This window comes from Urtica dioica, chromosome 7 (assembly GCF_054948205.1).
Source record: "Urtica dioica subsp. dioica isolate 48M chromosome 7, U.dioica_male_clone48M_v1_H2, whole genome shotgun sequence".
Lineage (NCBI taxonomy): Eukaryota > Viridiplantae > Streptophyta > Magnoliopsida > Rosales > Urticaceae > Urtica > Urtica dioica.
In genome coordinates, this window is record NC_142762.1 from 21,266,495 (window position 1) to 21,288,682 (window position 22,188).

At 40.0% G+C, this 22,188-nt stretch overlaps 1 protein-coding gene across 2 annotated transcripts; it reads right to left on the reverse strand.

Annotated features, from left to right (window-relative positions):
• Positions 1 to 842: 842 nt before the first annotated feature.
• On the reverse strand, positions 843 to 6,601 carry COX10 (cytochrome c oxidase 10). Of its 2 annotated transcripts, XM_089620276.1 has the most exons (7): positions 6,216 to 6,582; positions 2,953 to 3,082; positions 2,694 to 2,831; positions 2,434 to 2,567; positions 2,142 to 2,267; positions 1,745 to 1,848; positions 843 to 1,475 (listed from the first exon to the last, which is right to left on the reverse strand). In XM_089620276.1, the coding sequence occupies exons 1-7, from the start codon at positions 6,524 to 6,526 to the stop codon at positions 1,147 to 1,149; spliced, it is 1,272 nt and encodes a 423-aa protein (XP_089476402.1). In that variant the 5' UTR covers positions 6,527 to 6,582; the 3' UTR covers positions 843 to 1,146. The 2 variants fall into 2 exon arrangements, with proteins under 2 accessions (XP_089476402.1, XP_089476401.1); XM_089620275.1 differs by lacking the exons at positions 843 to 1,475; positions 1,745 to 1,848; positions 2,142 to 2,267; ... (1 more) ...; positions 2,694 to 2,831; positions 2,953 to 3,082 and adding an exon at positions 3,096 to 5,815 and having other exon boundaries at positions 6,216 to 6,601.
• Positions 6,602 to 22,188: the final 15,587 nt, after the last annotated feature.

Here is a 22,188-nt window from a genome sequence, read left to right on the forward strand (position 1 = left end):
GTTGCACCATTGTAGAAAAGGTCCATTCAAACTAGAGTTGAACCCCTTAAGTCTACTCGTCTATCATAGGTAGCGTGAAATAGTAGCGGTGAAGATTCTTTGCTTGTATTGTATGACACGGTTATCTTGATTTGTCGTGTCATTGAACGTCCTTGAGCTAGAGAGATTAAACATGATCATTCTCTCATTGGTGTTGAGAGTTGTCTTGCTCTTCATAATTAATCGACTATACCCTTTGTCCCAAGAGGCAAATCTAGCTCTCACATACAGAGATTGTGCTATAGCTCTTGGATTTTGAGAATTACCTTGATGTTCCCCAAGGCGGAGTTTGATTTCACATGTTTAATTTTGAAACGAGTTTGATTGAGCCTTGGTGGGCCAGCTGTGCCACGATGCCCAAGTTGATAATGCTTTTTAATTTTATTTATTTATCGTGCCTTTTATTAAGTCACGCATTGGTTCCCATCCTACTCTGCATTCTTTGCACCTAAATCTAAATGTCAATAGGAGATAATTGTGCTATAACGGAATACACGCATTAGTAATCTATAATGATCCTGGTTATATGTAGCCGCGTATCAACAAATATCATTAATATTGCCAGGACTACCAAGCCGTATTTCTCTCTCAGAAAGAGCCACTGAACAATCGGACTTGTGGTGGTGAATTGACACTGCACATAATTAAATACTAACCATATGGCTATATTTTTCTGATATAATCTCACAAATAGATAAACACGTATGCAGACTTGAAGGTTTTATAGCACTGTTAAAACACACGCTATATGGCTACATTTGACTTGTTTATCAATCATGCCACACGCAAAATAATAAAGACAGTTCTCGATAAATTTTACCACTGCACATCCTATTCCTCCATTGATTTCAATTCGGATTCCTTACAGAATATAAACTCAGCGATGTCAAATTATTTGTATACTTCGGGATTACATCTCTCCCCCAGTTTTCTGGCTTCCTATTATTGACCAAGAAGCCAAACAAAAATAAATTGATCTCAATCCTTAAATTACTTCGGCCTATCCAGAGAAATCAATAAAGAAAACAAAAATTCCTTTACAAGGGAAACCCTCTGATATTTTATTACGTTGACAAAAAAAAAAAGATACAAGGCTTGAAAATATGGTCAATAACCAACATAGGACGGAGCTGGAAGAAAGGGGAAGGGAGCGACGGAGGCATAAGCAACCGGAGGCTGTGATTGTACTCTCTTACTCTTCCTAGGCTTGACCTCTTCTCGCAAGGCTTCCTCTAACTCGAGCTCGAGTTTGTGATCGTTGGAGAGGCGGTGGAACAAAATTCCAGACATGAAAACGGGGAGGTAGAGAAGGCTCGCAAAGAACATCTTCCGGGCTTTGTGTGTGGTTCGGTGGCGATAGAACGAGAACGCTGTGGCGGTTATCGCAAGCGTGAGGAATGTGGATTCGTAACAAAACCATTTCGATGCCAAGCCCCCTGAAATTCAATTTCAAGATAGGATTGTTTGACATGCTTTCTTTATGATTGTAGATCACACGTCTTAAAAGAAAATGCATATAGTTGATGAAAAGCGGTTATACAGCTACACTTGGGATACAAGAAGAAAATAAAATGTTTTTCACAGATAGGTATCTTTTCTCTCACAATGAAAACAATGATGATGAACTGCACTAAACAAGTTTAAAGGGACTAAAAGAAAGAGAGAAAATAATTAAGAAAGTTTGGGCGTGGAGATTTTGACTCACAATCATATGCCAAGAACCCCAACGGGATCAGATAGAGGCAGTTCCTTAAAGCAACAGAAGCAGTTTTCTGACCCGAGGCATCGAAAAGAGACAACATCCTATACCTGAAACACATTACTATCTTTAACAACAATGTAATTCAGTTGAAACATCACAAATAACTTGTGGGCTAGTCAACCTGTTGTACTGACAAATACCATTTACTCAGCATAACTAGCCTTTTTACAAACCATTTAGAACATCTAAAGAGTAATTTCCAGCATATCAAGCAACAGCTTTCTTATAAAAGATTTCCCAACGCCAAAAAGATAAAAGCATTTGACAACGTGGTAAAATAAGAAGAGAAATTATGCTTGAGATTTGGAAATTTGAGTAAAGAGAAGGAGCACATCCGTACCCTCCAGCAGCGTAGTCGTCGCGGCACATGTAAGCAAGGGCCATAAAGTGAGGTATTTGCCAAAAGTAGAGAGCAGCTGGAAGAATCATTGCATTAAAAGATATATCCCCTGAAGCAGCAGCCCAACTGAAACGAAAAAAAAAAAAAAAAAATTAGTTGAGCAATGCTTTGTACCACTCTGATGTCCACATCTGTGTTCAACTTGAATGTAAACAATTCAGTTTATAAATATGTTGAGGTATTAACTCAATTATCCAAGAAACTCGTGTGAAGTGACGACATATGAACTCACCCTAGAAGTGGGGGGATAGCACCAACGACAGCACCAACCCACGTGTTTACTGGGTGAATTTGTTTTAAGGGAGTGTACACAAATGCATACAAAACCAAATTCGAAGCAGCAAGACCAGCTGCCAAAGCATTAGCCTGCAAAAACCTTGTCATAAGAGTTTTAATATTAGTAAGCCTAAACTTGCATGACTAAATGGAAAACAATAATATCCGGAATTTTGGGTCAAATGGGATGAGTGATATGTAAATATATATTGTCACCTGGCTCGCTAGTATTGTAGTGCCTGCTAAACCTGCAGATATCGCCCAAGTAGCTGCATGAGTTATTGTTATGCGCCCCGAAGGCAGTGGCCTTTTCATTGTTCTCTTCATTAATGCATCATTCTTCTTCTCAAACACCTAAACGACAATAACTTACGCATTAGGAAAGATCTGAAGTAGATGTTAACATCCAACAAAAGAATAAGATTACATGATAAGAGAAACATTCACGCAGATAAATAAAGACTCCAAGAGCAACCTGATTTAAGGAATTAGCAGATGCTGCGACCAGCATGGTGCCAGTGCACGTCCAACAAAGTCCAGCTAAATCGATGGCACTGCCACTCCCAAGAACAAACCCAGTCCCAGAAGTTGCGACAACTAGCAAGCTGTATATGAAATAAGACAAGTGGCGGGATATAAAACTAAAAATATAAATACAAACAACCCCTCTATGATATAAACAGAGTGAGCAGTAAGAGCAGATAAGACTCAGCTTGTCTCTGAGTTGATTACAGTTGGCGATAATGAGCTCAAAATCCAAATAGCACCCCCAAAAGAAAAGACCAACGAGTTGATAATAAACGACACAAAAAGGAATAGCTCCATGCTAAAGAGCTCTGCCTACATCTAAAAGGTTGTGGGTCCGGTTCACCAAAAAAACCTCTACTAAGTAAAAAGAGCCCAAAATTAACCCTTAAATTGTTATTCTTATAGTTCATTAACACTGATATACTGCTTTGTTTCCGCTTGAAGAAAAATCAGCACTGATATGTTGTGCAATCTATGAGAACCGATATCTAAAGAGTATTGGTTAAAATATCCAAACATTTAATTAAAAAGGGAATAAATCAGCTGACATTTATTTTAGCAAGTTTGGTGACACCAAGACAGAAGGCTGTTCTTGTTTGAAGGGTGTTAACAATATTTCCTCACTTTCCAAATGCGTCCTCCTTTTTCCTTTTTTCTATTTCTGTTTATGATAAGGATGTCTCTAGAAGTATCTTTAGGAAACGCCATCGCCCACGCTACAGCCCATGTTTCTTGTTCAACAATCAGACCAGCTATATCCAGGATTCTTTTGAACTCCCTCACGCCTCATTGCTTTTCTAACATCTGCTGAACCTTGCCACTCCCCATATGAGGCTAGTATGTTTGACAGCTGTACATAAGCACCTGAGTTCTCACGATCAAGCTTCATTATTGCTTCCGTCACTTTCTTTCCAAGAGTCTTATTTCCATCAGCCATACAACCTCTCAAAATTGACGATAACATGCCAGCGTCTGCCTTGAAGGGCATTTCATCAATTAAGGCCATTGCTTCTTCAAGGCAACCAGCACGGGAAAAAAGATCTATCAAGCAAGCATAATGTTCAATGCTTGGGTTGATCTTATAATGTCGTTCCATCAAAGAAAACCATCTTCTTCCCTCTTCTACCAGTCCGCAATGACCACATGCAGATAACACAGCAGTAAACGTTATGCCACAGGGTGTCACACCAGCTTGCTGCATTGCATGGAAAAGTTCAAGAGCTTCAGGTCCATGACCATTTGTGGCATAACCCATCAGCATGGAGTTCCACGGGACTTGATCGACCTTCATCATGTTGTCAAATACTTTTCGGCCATTTCTTACGAGGCCACACTTGCAGTAGAAGTCGAGAAAGGAATTGGAAACTATCTCATCTTTTTCAAGTCCAACCACGACAGCTCTAGAAAAAATTTGTTCCCCAAATTCAAGGGAAGAAAGACCTGCACATGCAGTAATCGCACTAGCTAGGTTGAACTTGTCCAATTTCAACCCCGTCTTATTCATCTCCTGGAAAAGATCTAAAGCTTCAATGGAGAAACCATTTTGGCAAAGACCTACTAGCATCGAATTCCATGATATTAAACTTCTCACAGGCATTGACCTGAATATATGTTTCGCTTCTTCAATTTTACCACAATTCAAATAAGTAGTAATCATACAGTTCAACATTATTGTGTCGAAAGTCTTCAACTCGCGAAATAATTTGCAGGCATAGTCAAAGCTTCCACACTTGGAGTATGAGTCAAGAAGAGCACTAGAAACGACGATATCATCAATCATACCAGCCTTGCAAGCATTTGCATGGATTTGTTTAGCAAGTATAGCAATACCTAGGAGACTACATGCACTTGAAACACTGACCAGGGTCGAAGAGTCCCCTAGAACACCACTACCCCTCATATTACTATACATACTCAATGCTCCAACGGCATCATTGTTGCAAACGTACCCAGAGATCATTGAACTCCATAACACCGCACTTGGGTTATTGCTCATATTAAAAACTCTTGTCGCATCATCCATCCTACCGAAATTCGCATAGCTTATAATCAGTGTTGATAAAGAGTAGTCATCAGGTTCCTTCCTCATATTGAAAACATGACTTGCACTTTCCAAATCTCCACACTTGCCATAAAAATTTATCATAGAACTTGCTAAAGCTGGGTCAAATTCCATTTCACCAACCACGATGCGGGCGTGGATTTGCTTTCCACAACCAAAAGCAACCAGGTCAGTGCAAACCCTAAATATTGTAGTGAAGACGAATTTATCAACATGAGATACACCTAACGTGGTCAAACTCAAATGCTTGAAAAGCTTTAACGCCTCTCTATGATGCCCACTCTTTGCATACCCATCGATCATCAACGTGCATGTAACGACGGTTTTGATAGGCATGTCATCAAACAATTGCCGAGCATAATCTAGCAAACCCGCCTTTGCAAAACCCGAAATAACTGTTTTCCAAGAGAAATCATTTTTCTCGGGCATCTTTCTAAAAAACTCAAGCGACTTTCTATGGTTCCCCGATTTCATATAACCTTCAATCATTGTATTCCACGAGAAACTGTTCCTTAAGGGCATTTCCTGGAATAAAGCATGCACATCACTCATGTTGCCACACTTCACATACATCAGCATAAGGCGGTTTCCCATGATAACCGAACTTCCCAGAAGCCCCTTTTTCAGAAAAACAAGGTGAATCTGCCTTCCCTGATTTAACGAGCTGTGCGTATCGCATGACTGAAGCAAGCTGGCCAAGGAATGGGCGTCGGGAAGCGTAGAGAACTTGCTATTTGTTCTCACGTCTCTATGTATTCCCAAAAAAAAAAAAAAAAAAAAATTTCACATTTCAATTATAAACAACCCCGGTTTGTTCCAAATGTATTGATTTCCAGTCAGAAACAAACGATGATGAACCTAAGACTGAAATTGGCAAGCTCGGTTGTGACTCAGAGCATGATAAATCGCAAAACTATATTTCTGTATAAACACAGCCCCATTCCATTTTATAAACAGAAACTAAAAAGTTAATTTTTATAACAAACTATGTGAAACCCAAGACTAGACCACATAAAATCTCGACTAAATTTGCAACTACAATTTCCTCTAAGAAAAAAGGACCATTAGGCCGTCGATAAATTATAAAAAATCTAGATACCAAAAACCTCAATCTAGGGCTTTAGAAGAAAGAAAAAAAAAAAAGGTACCTGAGGCGGGCTTTGGAGAGCTCCCAGTAGCAGCGACCGTAGTGGCGAGCCAATTCCGCCGCTTCCCGAGCGCTTGAGACCACCATGGAATCGATCGAGGTCGCGGAGAGAGTTCGAAACCCATCGGATCTCTGAAGCCCTAATTTGGGCAATTCATGAATCGCAGAAGAAGATGGAGATGAAGATGGATTGTAAGGGGGAGAGAGCGATCGATGTAGCAAGAAGGAGCTAACGCCGCCGTTTTGGGAGGCGTTGGGTCTCTTCAGATTCAAGAGTTTCGAAGAGAAACTCAGCGAGTTTCTTCTCCACATGGTTGTTTCCCAACCTCGCAAAACCTTTGGACTTTCTGCCTCGTTACAACTTGTTTTGCTTGGGAATTTTTTTATTTTATTTTTTAAGTAAATTTTATGTTTGTCAGTGTCTATTCATGTTTATTTTAACGGAATTGATTTTTGTCCCGAGTCACGATGAGTGACGATCCATTCACGTGTTGACACGTGGCAGTTCGTTGCCACGTGTCAACACGTGAGTGGATCGTCACTCATCGTGACTCGGGACAAATAACATTACTCTTATTTTAAATAAGAAAAAAATACGTGCGTCGCTTGGGTTTCTTAATATATTTTACTGTTAATGAGTTATCAAATATCACATATTTTACTCTTAATGAGTTATCAAATATCCCATATATTCCTTCAGTTTCATATAAATAATATATAGTTCTTCTAAAAAATATTATATTACAAATATCATCATTTTCGTTTATTACTTACAAAAAAATAATTTGAACTCCCCAAAATATCTTTAGTATAATAAATATTTATTTACTATTTTATTAAAAAAAATCAAAATCTCTCTTTATAAAAAAATCCATAACTTTTTACAAAGAAATTTTTGAATTTAATTTTTTTTTTTATATAAAATAGAAAATAAAAATTATTTCATTAAAGATATTTTGGGGAGTTCAATTTTTTTTTTTTTTTGTAAAAAATAAACGAAAAGGGTGATATTTGTAACATAACAAATTTGTAAGGGAGATATATGTCAATTATATTAAACCGAAATAATATGTCTGATATTTTTTAAAACTAAAAGTATAAATCGTGCATTTCGATTAAACACAAGAGATGATGTTGATATTTTTCCATAATTAATTGATAACATTCTTTTTATAAAAAAAATTGGTTTCCTTAATGTATTTTTCATACCATACAAATACACCAAAAAAATAAAAATAAAAGTTGCACAAAAATAAAAAAAATTAATACAGACCATAAATTATTTGCGGTGTTCATTCAAAATATTTATGAAAAGTGAAACACATATTTGAAATTAATCATCTTTCAATTTCCTTTTTTTGTTGATTTATTTGTCACTGCATAAAAAAAAATAAAAAAAACAAATTAATTTTGACAATTAGAATACGTATGACAATCTTTTCATATAAAATAGAAATATAAAATACCTAAATGAGGCACGTTTTCATGAATCGTTCGAGCTGTATATTAACAAGGGAGAGTGAGCATACTAGCTCAATCAACCCACCAATATTATGATAATAGCCAAAGTTTGAATAAATTAAGTGAATAGCCCAATTAATATTTCACTACCTAAATTACCCTCATATATAAGAGTAAAACTCAATTTTCCCAAAACCTAAACCTAAACTCGTCGTCGTCCATTTCACGCCAGCGATCCACTTCACGCCTTCGATCGCCACCGATCCATTTCATGTCGCCGCGTCGTCGCCGATCGTCGTCCATCCTCGTTGTTGATCCCTAACACGTCGCCGGCGATATCCGCCATAGACGCCGTCAAGATCCGCCATAGACGGCGTCGATTCCGTCGAGCTCCGGCGGCGGCGATGCTCGACCGGAACGAACCAGATTGACTCGAAAATCGGTGGGGGGAGAGGAATCGGCGGCGGAGAGGAAATCCGCGGCGATGGAGGGGATTGAGGAGAAGTACTTTGTAAATTCGCGAATAGGTTAATTTAATTAACCTACTGGAGTAAGTTAAGTTAATTAATTAACTGATTCGTGAATGATTTGAAATTCACAAAAAAATTACAAAAATCATAACTTAAGTCAATTGATATTCAAAGCATTCAATTAATTAACCTAATTCCGAATTCAATCATTTAGTAAATTAACTTTACTCACAAAAAAATCAGAATCTAAACTAATATTCAACCAATAAGTTAATTAATTAACCTAACTCACTCCAGTAGGTTAATTAAATTAACCAATTCGCGAATTTATCAAGGGCATTATGGTCTGAGCCGAAAATATTGACTATTTGCTTAATAAAATGAAACTTGGGCTATTCCCCCAATAAGAATGATAAACTTAGCTAGTTACAACAAATTTCACTATTAACAATGTGTACAAACATATATTAAGAACATGTACATTATTAAAAAAAATTGCCTATAATATTTAAAAGTTATTACCTTTCAACATGGATTTCTGGATATGGAGTTTGTGATAAGTGTTGATGTTGATTTCAGAATCGTCAACAATCACAAATATTTCTATAATATATTTGCTTTATTTAATAATAGGTCTCAGAAGACTTCGTATAAGGAACATAAATGAAATCCCAATTTAAATAAAAAGGAATGTTGATATGAAATATAGGAGGAATAAGCTTTTATTAATAATGAAATAAATACAGTTGGGCGAAGTGCCGAGGTCGATATGGTGAACTCAACAAAGATCAGAGAATTTGAATACAGATGTTCAAGATTGAGTCTAAGCTTGTACGTGTGTCAAAATGAATACAACAATTGTTATTTATAGGCGAAGAAAAGATAATTTGTAGGACATGAGTTGATCAGCTCGTCTTTGCCACGTCGCAGGTTGGTCAATTCTCAGATCCGGTCTTCTCGGCGAGGTTTCCTCTTGACCACGACTTCGCTACTCGACTGGTTCAACGCAGGCGATCTGCTCTCTTCGGCGACCTGGGCTTGGACTTTTTGCTCAGAGCTAAGCTGTGTCATTTATTGGGCTTTGGCCGAACCAAGGCCCAATAAATAATAAATATTTTTCGAAAAAATTTGTACCCCCACAATTAGCCCCCAAATATTTCCAAAATATTCAGAATATTTAGAAAATATTTACCGCGGAGAATTCGAACTATCTCGAATTTATGGAGGGAATTTTTTTTTTTTGACATGTGGTGTCGCGTGGAGACACGTTTCTTAACACTGACGCGATATGATTGTACTTCAAAAGTCGAAGTCGAAGAGTCGCAAGCGTCTGTTGATATCTTCGAAGATATCGAGGGAATATTTTTGATTTGATTGGATTTTATTCGAAATCATTAGATTTTCATGGGATTCGGTTAAATGTAAAGGTGTATAAATAAGCGTGCCGACGAGTCACTTCCTTTCATTTATATTCTTGTCATTTGCAGTAAAATGCAATTCTTTCTTTTTTCTCATCTACTTCGAACTCGAGTTATCTCTCTAAGCTCTTTGAATTTATTTAGACTTCGGCTACTTTTCGTTCTCAGTTCGACCAGCGAACTCAAACAAATTCATACTTTTAGACACTTCGTCCTTCAAAACTCTAGGTTTAGATGTCGAACTCAGGAGTTCGTCCATCGGGGTCTCAACCCTTAGGAAATGAAGACATTCTCTTACCTTTTGCTGTGACCTCTCTCGATTTGAGGGGAATTCGAGAGAGATACCAAATACCCCTAGAAATCAAACTCCTTCTTCCCCCTCCCGGAGCCACTGCCGATAACAATTGGGGGGGGGGGGAGGGGGGGTTGTTGTATATAGGAGATCTAGTTAGAAAAATGTGGTCTAAGATTTACAGTACACCCTCTCATGTTCGACTTCGTCGAGGCTCTCGGGTTGACCCTGCCTCAGATGTGTCCAAACTTCGTTAGGACGGTGATGGGTCTGATAGTTGTGGCCCACGAAGAAAAGGACAAACTCACATTGATGGATTTAGTCCGTCTTTGTGTTTTCAAGGCGAACTCGAAACATGATCCGAAATGTTTCTATCTTTCGAAGGCTGCGGGCAAGGGAGTGATCTTTGGCCTTCCTTCGAAAGACAAGTACTGGGGGAGGCGGTATTTTTACTTCGCCGTCAACGAGCATTCCCTCGGGAACAGAGCTCGTTCTTTCTCGTCGAAGTGGTCGAGCTCGCCAAGTATGCTTGAATTCATTCTTTTTATCCTTATTATTTTGTATTTAGCGAAGTGTGCTGGCGTTTTCCTTTTTACTTTGTTTTTTAGGAAAGATCAGGGCGCCCTCTCAAGGAGAAGAGTTCGCCGGAAACTTTTGAAGTTGCAGGAGGGCGGTGTAGAGTGGTCGAGCTTTACATTGTACAGGTTTATTTCGGCCAAACTTTGGCCAAACCCTCTGACCATTTTTTAGGAAGATTTTGAAGAAGGTAGGTTCGACAAACGTCGAATTCGTCCTTTCTGTCAAATACATATATGCTTATTTTTGCTAAGTCTTTTTCTTCTTTCTCTTATTTATTTATTTATTTATTTTAGACGTAGGGGACAATATGAACACCCCGGTCAGTGCTCGCGAGGCGAGAAAAAAAAGAAGGGGGGCGTTGCCTATACTTCGACTCCGGCACCATCGGTACCCATTGCTGACCCCGACGTCGAAGTGACGAGGGTCAGGCTAGTGTGTCTTTGATCCCGGTATTTCCGGTGAATTTGGACAAAGCGCCCGAGATGACTGTGACCTCCCCCGAGGTCGTTTTGGGCGCCGAAACCCCCGAGTCCGCTCCTCTTATGGTCAAGGAGGAACACGCCACTGAAGGCGTCGAGGTCGTGGCGGTGCCTAAGAAGAGGAAAACACCGGCGGGCTGAGTTCCTGAGGGCGGAGCGCCCGAGGAAGGAGAGAAGAAGAAGAGGGACCAAGTCCCGAAACTTCCCGGAGGGGGCGAGGAGGAGCCTTCTACCGAAGCCCCCGCGGCCGCAGTGGCCCGAGCTGACAAAGGCAAGGCCGTTGCCGAGGGTAGCAGAGCCTCACGGAGTAACGGCCGAGCTGGGACCGCCCCAACTTCTTCTCGCAAGAAGAAGCATGTCGTCAATTTTCACTATGCACAAGACCACATGTTGTGCGACGACATCTACTCTTCGGTAGGGTTTCTGCGCCAGCTCACTTGGTCCGACATGGCGCTCTCGAAGGTGCCCGAACTCACCGAATCGGACTGGTACCGAATGATGGCTTCGGCCATCATTGGGGTAAGCATTTTCTTTCTTTTTATGTATTATTTTTCGAATAGTCGACCTGTTATACTTGTCAAAATTTTTAAGAGATTTGTCGAGGTCGAACTAAAATTTCTTTTTTATGTCGTCGAGCTCTTATACTTTGGGATTGTATAATAGTCGAGATGACAAGAGTTTCGTTGTTTTCAGCTGTCGACCCAACTGAACCGGGGCGTGTTTCGCTACAAAAAGCGCCTCCACGATGCTAAGGTCGAGCAAGAAAAGCTAGCCGGGGTTCAGAAGGGGACGGAGTCTCTTCGAGCCGAGCTCCAGGGGATGAACGAGAAGATCAGCACACTTCAGGACGATCTCCTAGCCAAGGATGCCCTACTGGAAATGGCGAAGCAAAGGAACGACGAGCTCTACGCCAAGGCTAACTGCTTGTCCGTGGATCTCGATGACAAGAAGGCTAAGATCCAGAAGTGGGGCGCTCATGCGGACGGCCTGAGGAGAGAAAAGGAGAAACTAGCGGTCGATCTGGCGGATCGGGATAAAGAGCTGAAGGACGCTCTCGAGGAGCTTGCCCGGACGAAGAGGACGGCGAAGGCGGACCGAGATTGGGCTGTATATGCGGCAAAGAAAGTGAGTTCGCTGTGGTACAGGGAGCATATTCTCAAGTACCGAGCTCAAAAGGAAAAGACAGAAGAGGTCATCCTTGTCCTGAAAAAACTTGAGCAATGCGGGGGAACACATGGAGCTGATCTCGGAGGCACTGAAGGGCGAGATCTTGGACTGGACAGGCGAGATGAAGGATACTGAGGACGACATCGCCCAGTACGAGGCCGACTACGCGGCCATTTCCATCCCCGAGGTCGAGGACGTCCCCTTCACTCCCTACTCGGACCGATCTCCCGCCGATGCCTCCACAACCGAAGTCGAGACCGCCGTCATTGATGAGCATGGCTCCATGCTTGATCAGACTGACGAGGTCATGAACTCGATTCCCGAGGAGAACAAAAATGCGGCGGCATTCACGCCTACTCCTGAGCGGACAGACGCCGAGGTCGAGCCCTAAGTCTAAGCTCATCTCCATTAAGTATATTTTGTTTTGAAGAAATTATGTTTTTTTAGGGCCCGTTTGTTTTTGACCAAGTTTTTATTCTTTTTGAGACAATTATAGGGGGCTTCGGTACCCTTATTTTATTTGGATTATTTTTATTATTTTATGCAATTTCATTTCTTAAATTATGTCAAGTCTTTTAGCTCGCCCAATTCTTTTATGAATGCATGAATTTTTTTATATTTTGTCTAAGTCATTCAGGTCGTCCAATCGATCTGAGTATTTCCTCTTAGCATTATTTTGTTGGAAATTAAAGTAACAGGGACTTGCAAAATCTGTTAAGTCTTTTATATCGCTGAAGACCGATCTAAAATATTTCCCTTAAGATTTTATGTTGATGTCGTATTAAAATTTTCAAAGAATTTGCTAAGTCGTTTAGATCGTCGGAAATCTAAAACGTTTTCCTTAGGCCGAAGTCTTGTAGTGGCTTTTGTTCAAAATCTGTTAAGTCTTTTGGATCGCAGATGATCCGAAACGTTTCCCTTAAGATTTAAAGCCGAAGTAAACAAGCGAATTTAATCAAGATTCTGTTAAGTCGTTCAGATCGTTGGAGATCTAAAACGTTTCCCTTAAGACTCTTGGACAAGGTCGAACTTGTCGGAGTGCAGCCTCTAATTCAGGTGTTTTACAAGAATGACGCTGCGAGATGTCGGATCTTGCCACAGACGTCGTGAGGTATTTGCACTGTTGGCCTAATCCGGGGTCAGGATTGTTGGCCGAGGTGCGAGCTCCGTAGCTCAAAAACATTTTTTTTAATATTTCCTTTTACCTTTTATTTGCCAAAATGAGGGTTGAGAGTTCTAAGAGGTTGGGGACTGTGCCTTTGTCAAAGAAAGGCTACCTACGTACCTTAATGTAGGGATCAAGTTGGACGTATTTCAATTCTTACCAGGTTAACAGTAGTACTTTTTTAGGTTGATCACGTTCCATGATCTCAAAACGGGGACTCGATTGAGCGTTTTGAGTTCATAGACCCTAGTGTGTGCTACTTTGGTGATCCTATAGGGGCCTTCCCAGTTCGCACCGAATTTTCCGGCGTTCGCCTCAGCAGTGTTCTGGAATATTTTTCGGAGAACTAGGTCACCTATCTCGAACTTTCTTAGATTGACGTTCTTGTTATAGAACCTAGAGATAGACTATTTGTATTGGGATAGTTGTGTTAACGCTAGCTCCCGTCTTTCTGTTGGAATAGATCTAGGGTTAAGAAAAGATTTATCGCTTATAGCAAGCGGCGAAATATAAAAAAATTCTTTAAAACACGTAAAACATTTTTACAACCTAGACATAGTGCATGAAAATATAATTTAAAATTTTAAAACTACATTTAGTTTTTACTCGGTACCAACCTTGAATGGAGCTTGAACGTTGAGAAGCCTTAGGAAGGTTGAAACACTTGTCTCCCCACGTAGCTCGCCTCTCACACTAGTCTCTTTGAACCTGTGAGTAACCACAAAATTTTCTACCACTAGAGTCTTTGAGTATGGTTAGGATTTAGTATGTGGGCACTTTTAAACACTATGACTCAAGAACAAGTCTTTGAGCCAAAGAGCTAAAAACAAACGCTAGGTCTAATGAGGAACTAGGTGCCAAAACAAAAGAACTAGAAGAGAGATAGAAGGAAAGGGATGGGCGGCCACAATTCTAGAGAGAGAAGCTCTCAATCTAAAAAATTGTATGTTGTGAATTGTGAATGGGGTGGGGTATTTATAGGAGGATGATTACCTTGAATAAGTAGTTTCCTCTTCTCTATTGAATATTACATATTCATGAGTAAATCCTAGTTTCCTCTTTACCTATCTTGGACGTGCAACATGTGTTGGAATTGATCTAGGGTTTAAGAAAAAGTTTAACGCTTCTGTAAGCGGCGAAATTTTAAAAATTTCTTTTGACAAGTAAAACGTTTTTACTAACCTAGACAAAGAGCAAGCACATGTAAATAAAAACTAATATGAGCATTAAGGATTACTAACCCTTTTTTAGAAGCTTGAACGTTGAGAAGCTTTTGGAAAGTTGCAACGTTCATTTCTCTCGCAGCACGTCTGTCTTTCTTTCCTCGCCAACTCGAGCAACCACAAAAGTTTCTATCACTAAATCACTCGAGAGAAAAAGGAATCAGTGTGTGGACACTTTTAAACACTACGACTTAAGAACAGGTCTTGAAGTCGAAGAGCTAAAACACTAGGTCAAATGAGGACCTAGGTGCCAAAACCATAAACGAAATTGAATAGAGAGAGAGAGAGAGGAGTCGGCCAAGCTAGAGAGAGAAGCTCTCAAATCTCTAAAACTTGGATGAATAAAATGAAGGGAATGATGGCTCTATTTATAGGAGAGGTTTTAGCTTCAATAAGGTAGTTTCCTCTTTTATTGGATATCATATATTCATGAGCAAATATTGCTCTCCTTCCCTTAGAGTCACACGGCAAAGAGTGCTTCTAGAAGCCCTTGGATTTGTTTCCTCTTTTGTTCCCTTCCTTACTTGGCCGAATTCCCTAATGCTATGCATAGGAAATTTGTTTCCTCTTTTTCTTTTGGCAAGTCTCTTCATACATTAATGCACAAAATAATCTCTTTTTCACACTAGGGCTGCACGAAATTGGTTTCCCATTCTCTTGGGTTGGACGGCCAAAAGGCTTCTAGAAAGTCTTTCTAGATTTTTCTTTACTTGTTCATGACGACATAAGAAAAGGCCATTAAGAATTTTCAAGTAAAATTCTATGAAATGAAATTAATCCACAAGGCCCAAAGAACACATCATGGCCAAGTGATCTAGGCCATCATATGACCATGTCAAAAAATTTATTGACATTCATTTCATGCTATGTCCAAAAAGAAAAATTTACCCTTTTGACAATTTTCGTAAAACTTGTCTCGTTTTTGTTTTGACTTAGCTTCTAGTTTAACTATTCCTACTCGATATGATTTGTGATAGTGACCTCATGGATCCAAATGAACAAAGCTTGAGCTAAACACTTGGACTCAAAGGTTCACAAACCTTTTCCAAGTTTAGCTTAATGTCAGCTGACTCCACTAAAAAGTTGACATTGAAAATCTCTCGGTTCAAATGAATTTATTTTCTACTCAAGAATTCAACCAAATTATGATGAGCGGATCCACTGAATATTATCTATGTTTACCCTTCATGAATATCATCAACTAGTCGGAATTTACGAAATTACCATTTTACCCTTCTAGCTGTTATTTCCTCAACTCCTTTGTCGCTTGTGAATAAGTTAGAAACAATGTATCGACGAGGAGCTAACAAGTCACATTGTTTCATCCAAAAGAGTCAAGACTCATTTTGGACACTGGCCAGTTCATTTATTCACATTTCAAGGAACAAAGCATGATGTGATATACATTGCATTTTAGCAATCTTGTACATGAATTCCATATCTATGACAACTTCACGAAGTTACTCATGACATTCTCACAAATTCTTACTTCACCAATAGGCCCTGTTCAGAATCACATAGTGAGTCCGAGCTCTGACTTTCTCAAATGAGAATACGTAAGCTATGAAATGTCATTTCTCATTTCAGGATTAAGGTAAGCATGATGCAATTCATACGTAGTGACTTCGAGACATAAGAGGTTAAATGGTTTATTCTTATTTTGTCTCTAGAAGTGCACTGGTCAATTCAGTACCTTCGGAAGATACCTAGAAGAACTATAAAGTCTCAAACTCTCAATGCCCCATAACCAGACATCATAGATTCTCCTAACAATCGTACTGAGGTCAATAGTCCTTTGACCCTTAGATTGTGAATATATCGTTTTAAGAAAACTACGAAGAGTTTGTTCATGCAAATCTACATTTGTCTCTTCGTAAGTTGTTAAGTTTGTTTATAGACTAAAGACTAATGTATATCCACTTACACCCTACGGGTTTAATCCCTTCAGGAAGGTCTACAAGTTTCCAGACTTTGTTGATATACATCGAGTGCATTTCAACTTTCATGGCGTCAAACCAAAGATTTGATTCAGAACAAGCCATTGCTTGGCTATAGGAAATAAGGTCATCCATGTCAGAGACGGCTACGAGAGAGTCTCCATAGGACATGTACCTGTCAGGCTTTTGAGTAGTCCTCCCACTACGTCGAAGTACTACTTGACGAGATTCTGAAGAGTTAGGTTGTGTTTCAGTTGGGGTAAGAACAGTTCTTACAGATGAGGTAGAAGTTTCCTCACCCAACTTTTCTTCAAGCACAATTTTGCTTCTAGGTTTCGCATCCTTCATAAAGTCCTCCTCGAGGAAACGAGCAGTCGTGCTAACGAAAGTCTTATCGTCCTCGGGCCTATAGAAAATGAAACCTTTGGTTTCCTTTGGATATCCCAAAAACAGGCACAATTCTGACCTACTAGCCAACTTGCTAGTCTTTTGCCTTAGCACATGTGCAGGGCAACCCCAAATTCGGATGTGGCCCAGATTTACTTTACGGCCAGTCCATCTTTCATAAGGAGTACCAAAACCGTTTTAGATGGAACTTGGTTCAGAATGTAAGCGGATGTTTCGAGGGCATATCCCCAAAAGGAAAGAGGGAGTGATGAGTAACTCATCATTGATCTAACCATCTCCATAAAAGTTCGGTTCCTTCTCTCTCACACTCCGTTTTGTTGATGTTCGAATCGATCTAGGGTTTGAGAAAATAATTAACGCTTCGGTAAGCGGCGGAATTTTAAAAATTTTCTTTTACAAGTTAAACAGTTTTTACTAACCTAGACAAGTGCAAGTACATGTAATTAAAAACCAATATGAGCTAAGAGTTTACTAACCTTTCTTGAAGCTTGAACTTTGAAGAAACTTTTGGAAAGTTCGCAACGCTCGTCTCCCCTCGCAGCACGTCTCTCTTTCTTTCCTCGGCACCTCGAGCAACCACGAAAGTTTCTATCACTAAATCACTCGAAAAGAAGGAATCAGTGAGTGGGCACTTTTAAACGCTACGACTTAAGAACGAGTCTCGAAGTCGCAGAGCTAAACACTAGGTCGAGTGAGGACCTAGGTGCCAAGACAAGAAAAAATCGAAAATAAACTAGAGAGAGAGAGAGAGGATTTTCGGCCACAATGTCTAGAGAGAGAGTCTCTCAATCTCTAACTTGTGTGGGAGGAGAAAACAATGAGAATGAGAGCCCTATTTATAGGAGAAGGGTTAGCCTTAGAAATGGGAGTTTACTCTTTTTTCCAAGCATTCATGAGCAATCCCTTATTGCCCTTTTCTCCTATATGCGCCCAAGTCTCAATTCCTTTAAGGGATTTGTTTCCTAATTTGTTTCCTCTCTTTGGCCGAATTCCCTTAAGCATCATCATGCAAATTTGTTTCCTCTTTTTCTTTTGGCAAGTATCTTGATACATTTATGCACAAAATATTCTCTTTCTCTTGGGTATTTTGGGCGCCCATCTCTCATCTAGAAGGAGCTTCTAGAAGCTTCTTCATTTGTTCATGACAACATGAGAAAAGCCCATTAAGAATTTTCAATAAAATTCTTACGAAATGAAATTAATTCACAAGGCCCAATAATCAAGTTATGGCCGAGTGACATTAAGTCATCAAATGAACTTGTCAAAAAATTTATTGACATTCATTTCATCCTTTGTCTCAAAAGACAAAGATACCCTTTTGACTATTTTCGTTCTTGTTTTGACTTAGCTTCCAGTTTAACTATTCCTATCGATGTGATTCGTGACAGTGACCTCATGGATCCAAATGAACAAAGCTTGAGCTAAACACTTGGACTCAAAAGTTCACAAACCTTTTCCAAGTTTAGCTTAATGCCAACTGACTCCACTAAAGAGCTGACACTGAAAATCTCTCGGTTCAAATGAATTTATTTTCTACTCAAGAATTCGACCTAATTATGATGAGCGGATCCACTGAATATTATCTATGTTTACCCTTCATGAATGTCATAAGCTAGTCGGGATTTACTAAATTACCATTTTACCCTTCTAGCTGTTATTTCCTCAACTCCTTTGTCGCTTGTGAATAAGTTAGAAACAATGTATTGACGAGGAGCTAACAAGTCACATTGTTTCATCCAAAAGAGTCAGGACTCAATTTGGACACTGGCCAGTTCATTTATTCACACTCCAAGGAACAAAACATGAGGTGACATACATTGCATTTCAGCAATCTTGTACATGAATTCCATATCTATGAGAACTTCACAAAGTTACTCATGACAGACTCACAACTTAGTACTTCACCAATAGGCCTTGTTCGGAATCACATAGTGAGTCCGAACTTTGACTTTCTCAAATGAGAATACTAAGGTGTGAAATGGCATGTCTCATTTCAGGATTAAGGTAAGCATGATGCAATTCATACATAGTGACTTCGAGACATAAGAGGTTAAATGGTTTGTTCTTATATTGTCTCTAGAAGTGCACTGGTCAATTCAGTACCTTCGGAAGATACCTAGAAGAACTATAGAGTCTCCAACTCTCAATGCCTCATAACCAGACATCATAGATTCTTCTAACAATCATACTGAGGTCAATAGTCCTTTGACCCTAAGATTGCGAATATATCGTTTTAAGCAAACTACGAAGAGTTTGTTCATGCAAATCTACATTTGTCTCTTCGTAAGTTGTTAAGTTTGTTTATGGACTAAAAGACTAAGGTTTTATCATAAAGCTTCAAACAAACAAAGAAAGAATGAATGAAAGTTTCAACTTTATTAATGAATAAGCAATTACAAGCAAGAGTCTTCGTAAGACTATATGACATCAAATGTACATAAATAGACACTACTACTCTTCTTGTGGCCACCATTGACAACAAACTCCCACTTGACTCAAAGAAGATGTGAGTAGTCCTACATGCCTAATCCCTCTCGAAGTTGGTCAAAGACCATGTTCGCTAGGGCCTTGGTGAATGGATCTTCCAGAGATCTACTTTACCTCCACGTCTCCGCGTTGCGCGATCTCTCGAATCAAATGGTATTTCCTCTCAATATGTTAGCGCTTATGGCTTCGAGGTTCCTTTGAGTTAGCGACAGCCCCACTATTATCACAATAAAGGGTCATGGGCTCGTCGACGTTTGGAACAATTTCCAAATACTTAAGGAATTTTCTAAGCCATACAACCTCTTTGGATGCTTCACAAGCAGCCACATATTCTGCTTCCATTGTGGAGTCAGCAATGCAAGATTGCTTAATACTTCTCCACACAACAGCTCCACCATTAAGGATGAACACAGATCCCGAAGTGGATTTCCTGGAATCCTTATCCGCTTGAAAATCGGAGTCGGTATATCCCGTCATAGTCAGGTCAGTACCTGAGTATGTAAGCATCAAGTTCCTAGTTCTTTGAAGATACTTAAGAACATGCTTAACAGCAATCCAGTGCTCGGGTCCAGGGTTGGATTGGAAACGGCTAACTACGCCAACGGCGAAACATATATCAGGTCTAGTGCAAAGCATAACATACATGAGGCTTCCTACGGCAGAGGCGTAAGGAATCTTCCTCATGTCTTCAATCTCTTGTGCAGTCTTGGGAGACTGGTCCTTAGAGAGTGAAACTCCATGCCTAAAGGGTGTTTGACCCCTCTTGCAGTCTTGCATCGAGAAGCGATCCATCACCTTATCAATATAAGATGCTTGAGAGAGCGACAGGGTCCGGTTTTTCCTATCTCGAAAGATTTGGACTCCCAGAATGTATGAGGCTTCTCCTAGATCCTTCATATCGAATTGCTTTGCCAGCCAGACCTTAACCTCAGATAACTTACCCACGTCATTACCAATGAGTAGTATATCATCGACATATAGTACCAGAAACACAACTTTGCCTTCGTGTATTAACTTGTAAACACAAGGCTCATCTATTGACTGTTCAAAGCCGAAGCTCTTTACAGTTTCATCGAATCTAATATTCCATGACCTAGATGCTTGCTTTAGTCCATAAATGGATTTAAGCAACTCACAAACCTTGGTCTCTTGACCTTTATCCACGAAACCGTCTGGTTGAGCCATGTAAATGCGCTCGTCAAGATCGCCATTCAGAAAGGCTGTCTTGACATCCATTTGCCAGATCTCATAGTCGAGAGCTGCAGCTATGGATAGGAGTATGCGGATGGATTTAAGCATCGCGACTGGCGAGAAGGTTTCTTCATAGTCAATCCCTTCTTGTTGGGTATAACCTTTCGCCACAAGTCGTGCTTTGAACGTCTCGACGTTCCCATCAGGACCCATTTTCTTCTTGTATATCCACTTACACCCTACGGGTTTAATCCCTTCAGGAAGGTCTACAAGTTTCCAGACTTTGTTGACATACATCGAGTGCATTTCAACTTTCATGGCGTCAAGCCAAAGGTTTGATTCAGAACAAGCCATCGCTTGGCTATAGGAAACAGGGTCATCCATGTCGGAGACGGCTACAAGAGAGTCTCCATAAGACATGTACCTGTCAGGCTTTTGAGTAGCCCTCCCACTACGTCTAAGTACTACTTGACGAGATTCTGATGAGTTAGGTTGTGTTTCAGTTGGGGTAAGAACAGTTCTTACAGATGAGGTAGAAGCTTCCTCACCCAACTTTTCTTCAAGCACAATTTTGCTTCTAGGTTTTGCATCTTTCATAAAGTCCTCCTCGAGGAAACGAGCATTCGTGCTAACGAAAGTCTTATCGTCCTCGGGACTATAGAAAGTAAAACCTTTGGTTTCCTTCGGATATCCTACAAACAGGCACAATTCTGACCTACTAGCCAACTTGCTAGTCTTTTGCCTCAGCACGTGTGCAGGGCAACCCCAAATTCGGATGCGGCCAAGATTCACTTTACGGCCAGTCCATCATTCATATGGAGTAACAGGAACCGTTTTAGATGGAACTTGGTTCAGAATGTAAGCGGCTGTTTCGAGGGCATATCCCCAAAAGGAAGGAGGGAGTGATGAGTAACTCATCATTGATCTAACCATCTCCATTAGAGTTCGGTTCCTTCTCTCTGACACTCCGTTTTGTTGAGGTGTGCCAGGTGCGGTAAGCTGAGAAGCGGTACCTTCTTCTTTAAGAAAGTCATCGAACTCTCCAGACATATACTCACCACCTCGATCGGATTGTAGGGTTTTGATCACTTTGCCAGTTTGCTTTTCCACTAAAGCCCTAAAGACCTTAAATACGTTAAAGGTCTCGGATTTGTGTTTGAGCAAATAGACAAACCCATATCTTGAGTAATCATCAGTGAAGGTAACGAAGTATTCGTATCCTCCGCGTGCCTGTTGGTTGAGCGGACCACATACATCAGAATGTATTAGTTCCAGCAACTCAGTGGCTCTTCGACCCTTATCGGAGAAAGGTCGCTTAGTCATTTTTCCTTCTATGCAGGATTCACAAGTAGGTAGTGAACCTATTGCAGAGGCTTGGAGTGGACCATCCCTCACAAGTCTCTTAAACCTATCTGGACTGATATGACCAAGTCTTAAGTGCCAGAGGTATGTTGATTTTGTTAGATCGGAGGATTCAGAAAGTTTGATCCTCTTTGGCTCCCTAATTAGATCTTTATCTATTTCGGTGTCTAAAAGAGAAGGTTGAGTGGGATAGATGTAGAAAAGAGCATTCTTCATACATGCATTAGTGACAAAAGAATTATCAGGAAACGAAATACGAATTCCATTCTTAATGAACTTTAAACAATAATCTTGCTCACGAAGACGAGCAACGGATATTAAGTTCTTCCCAAAGG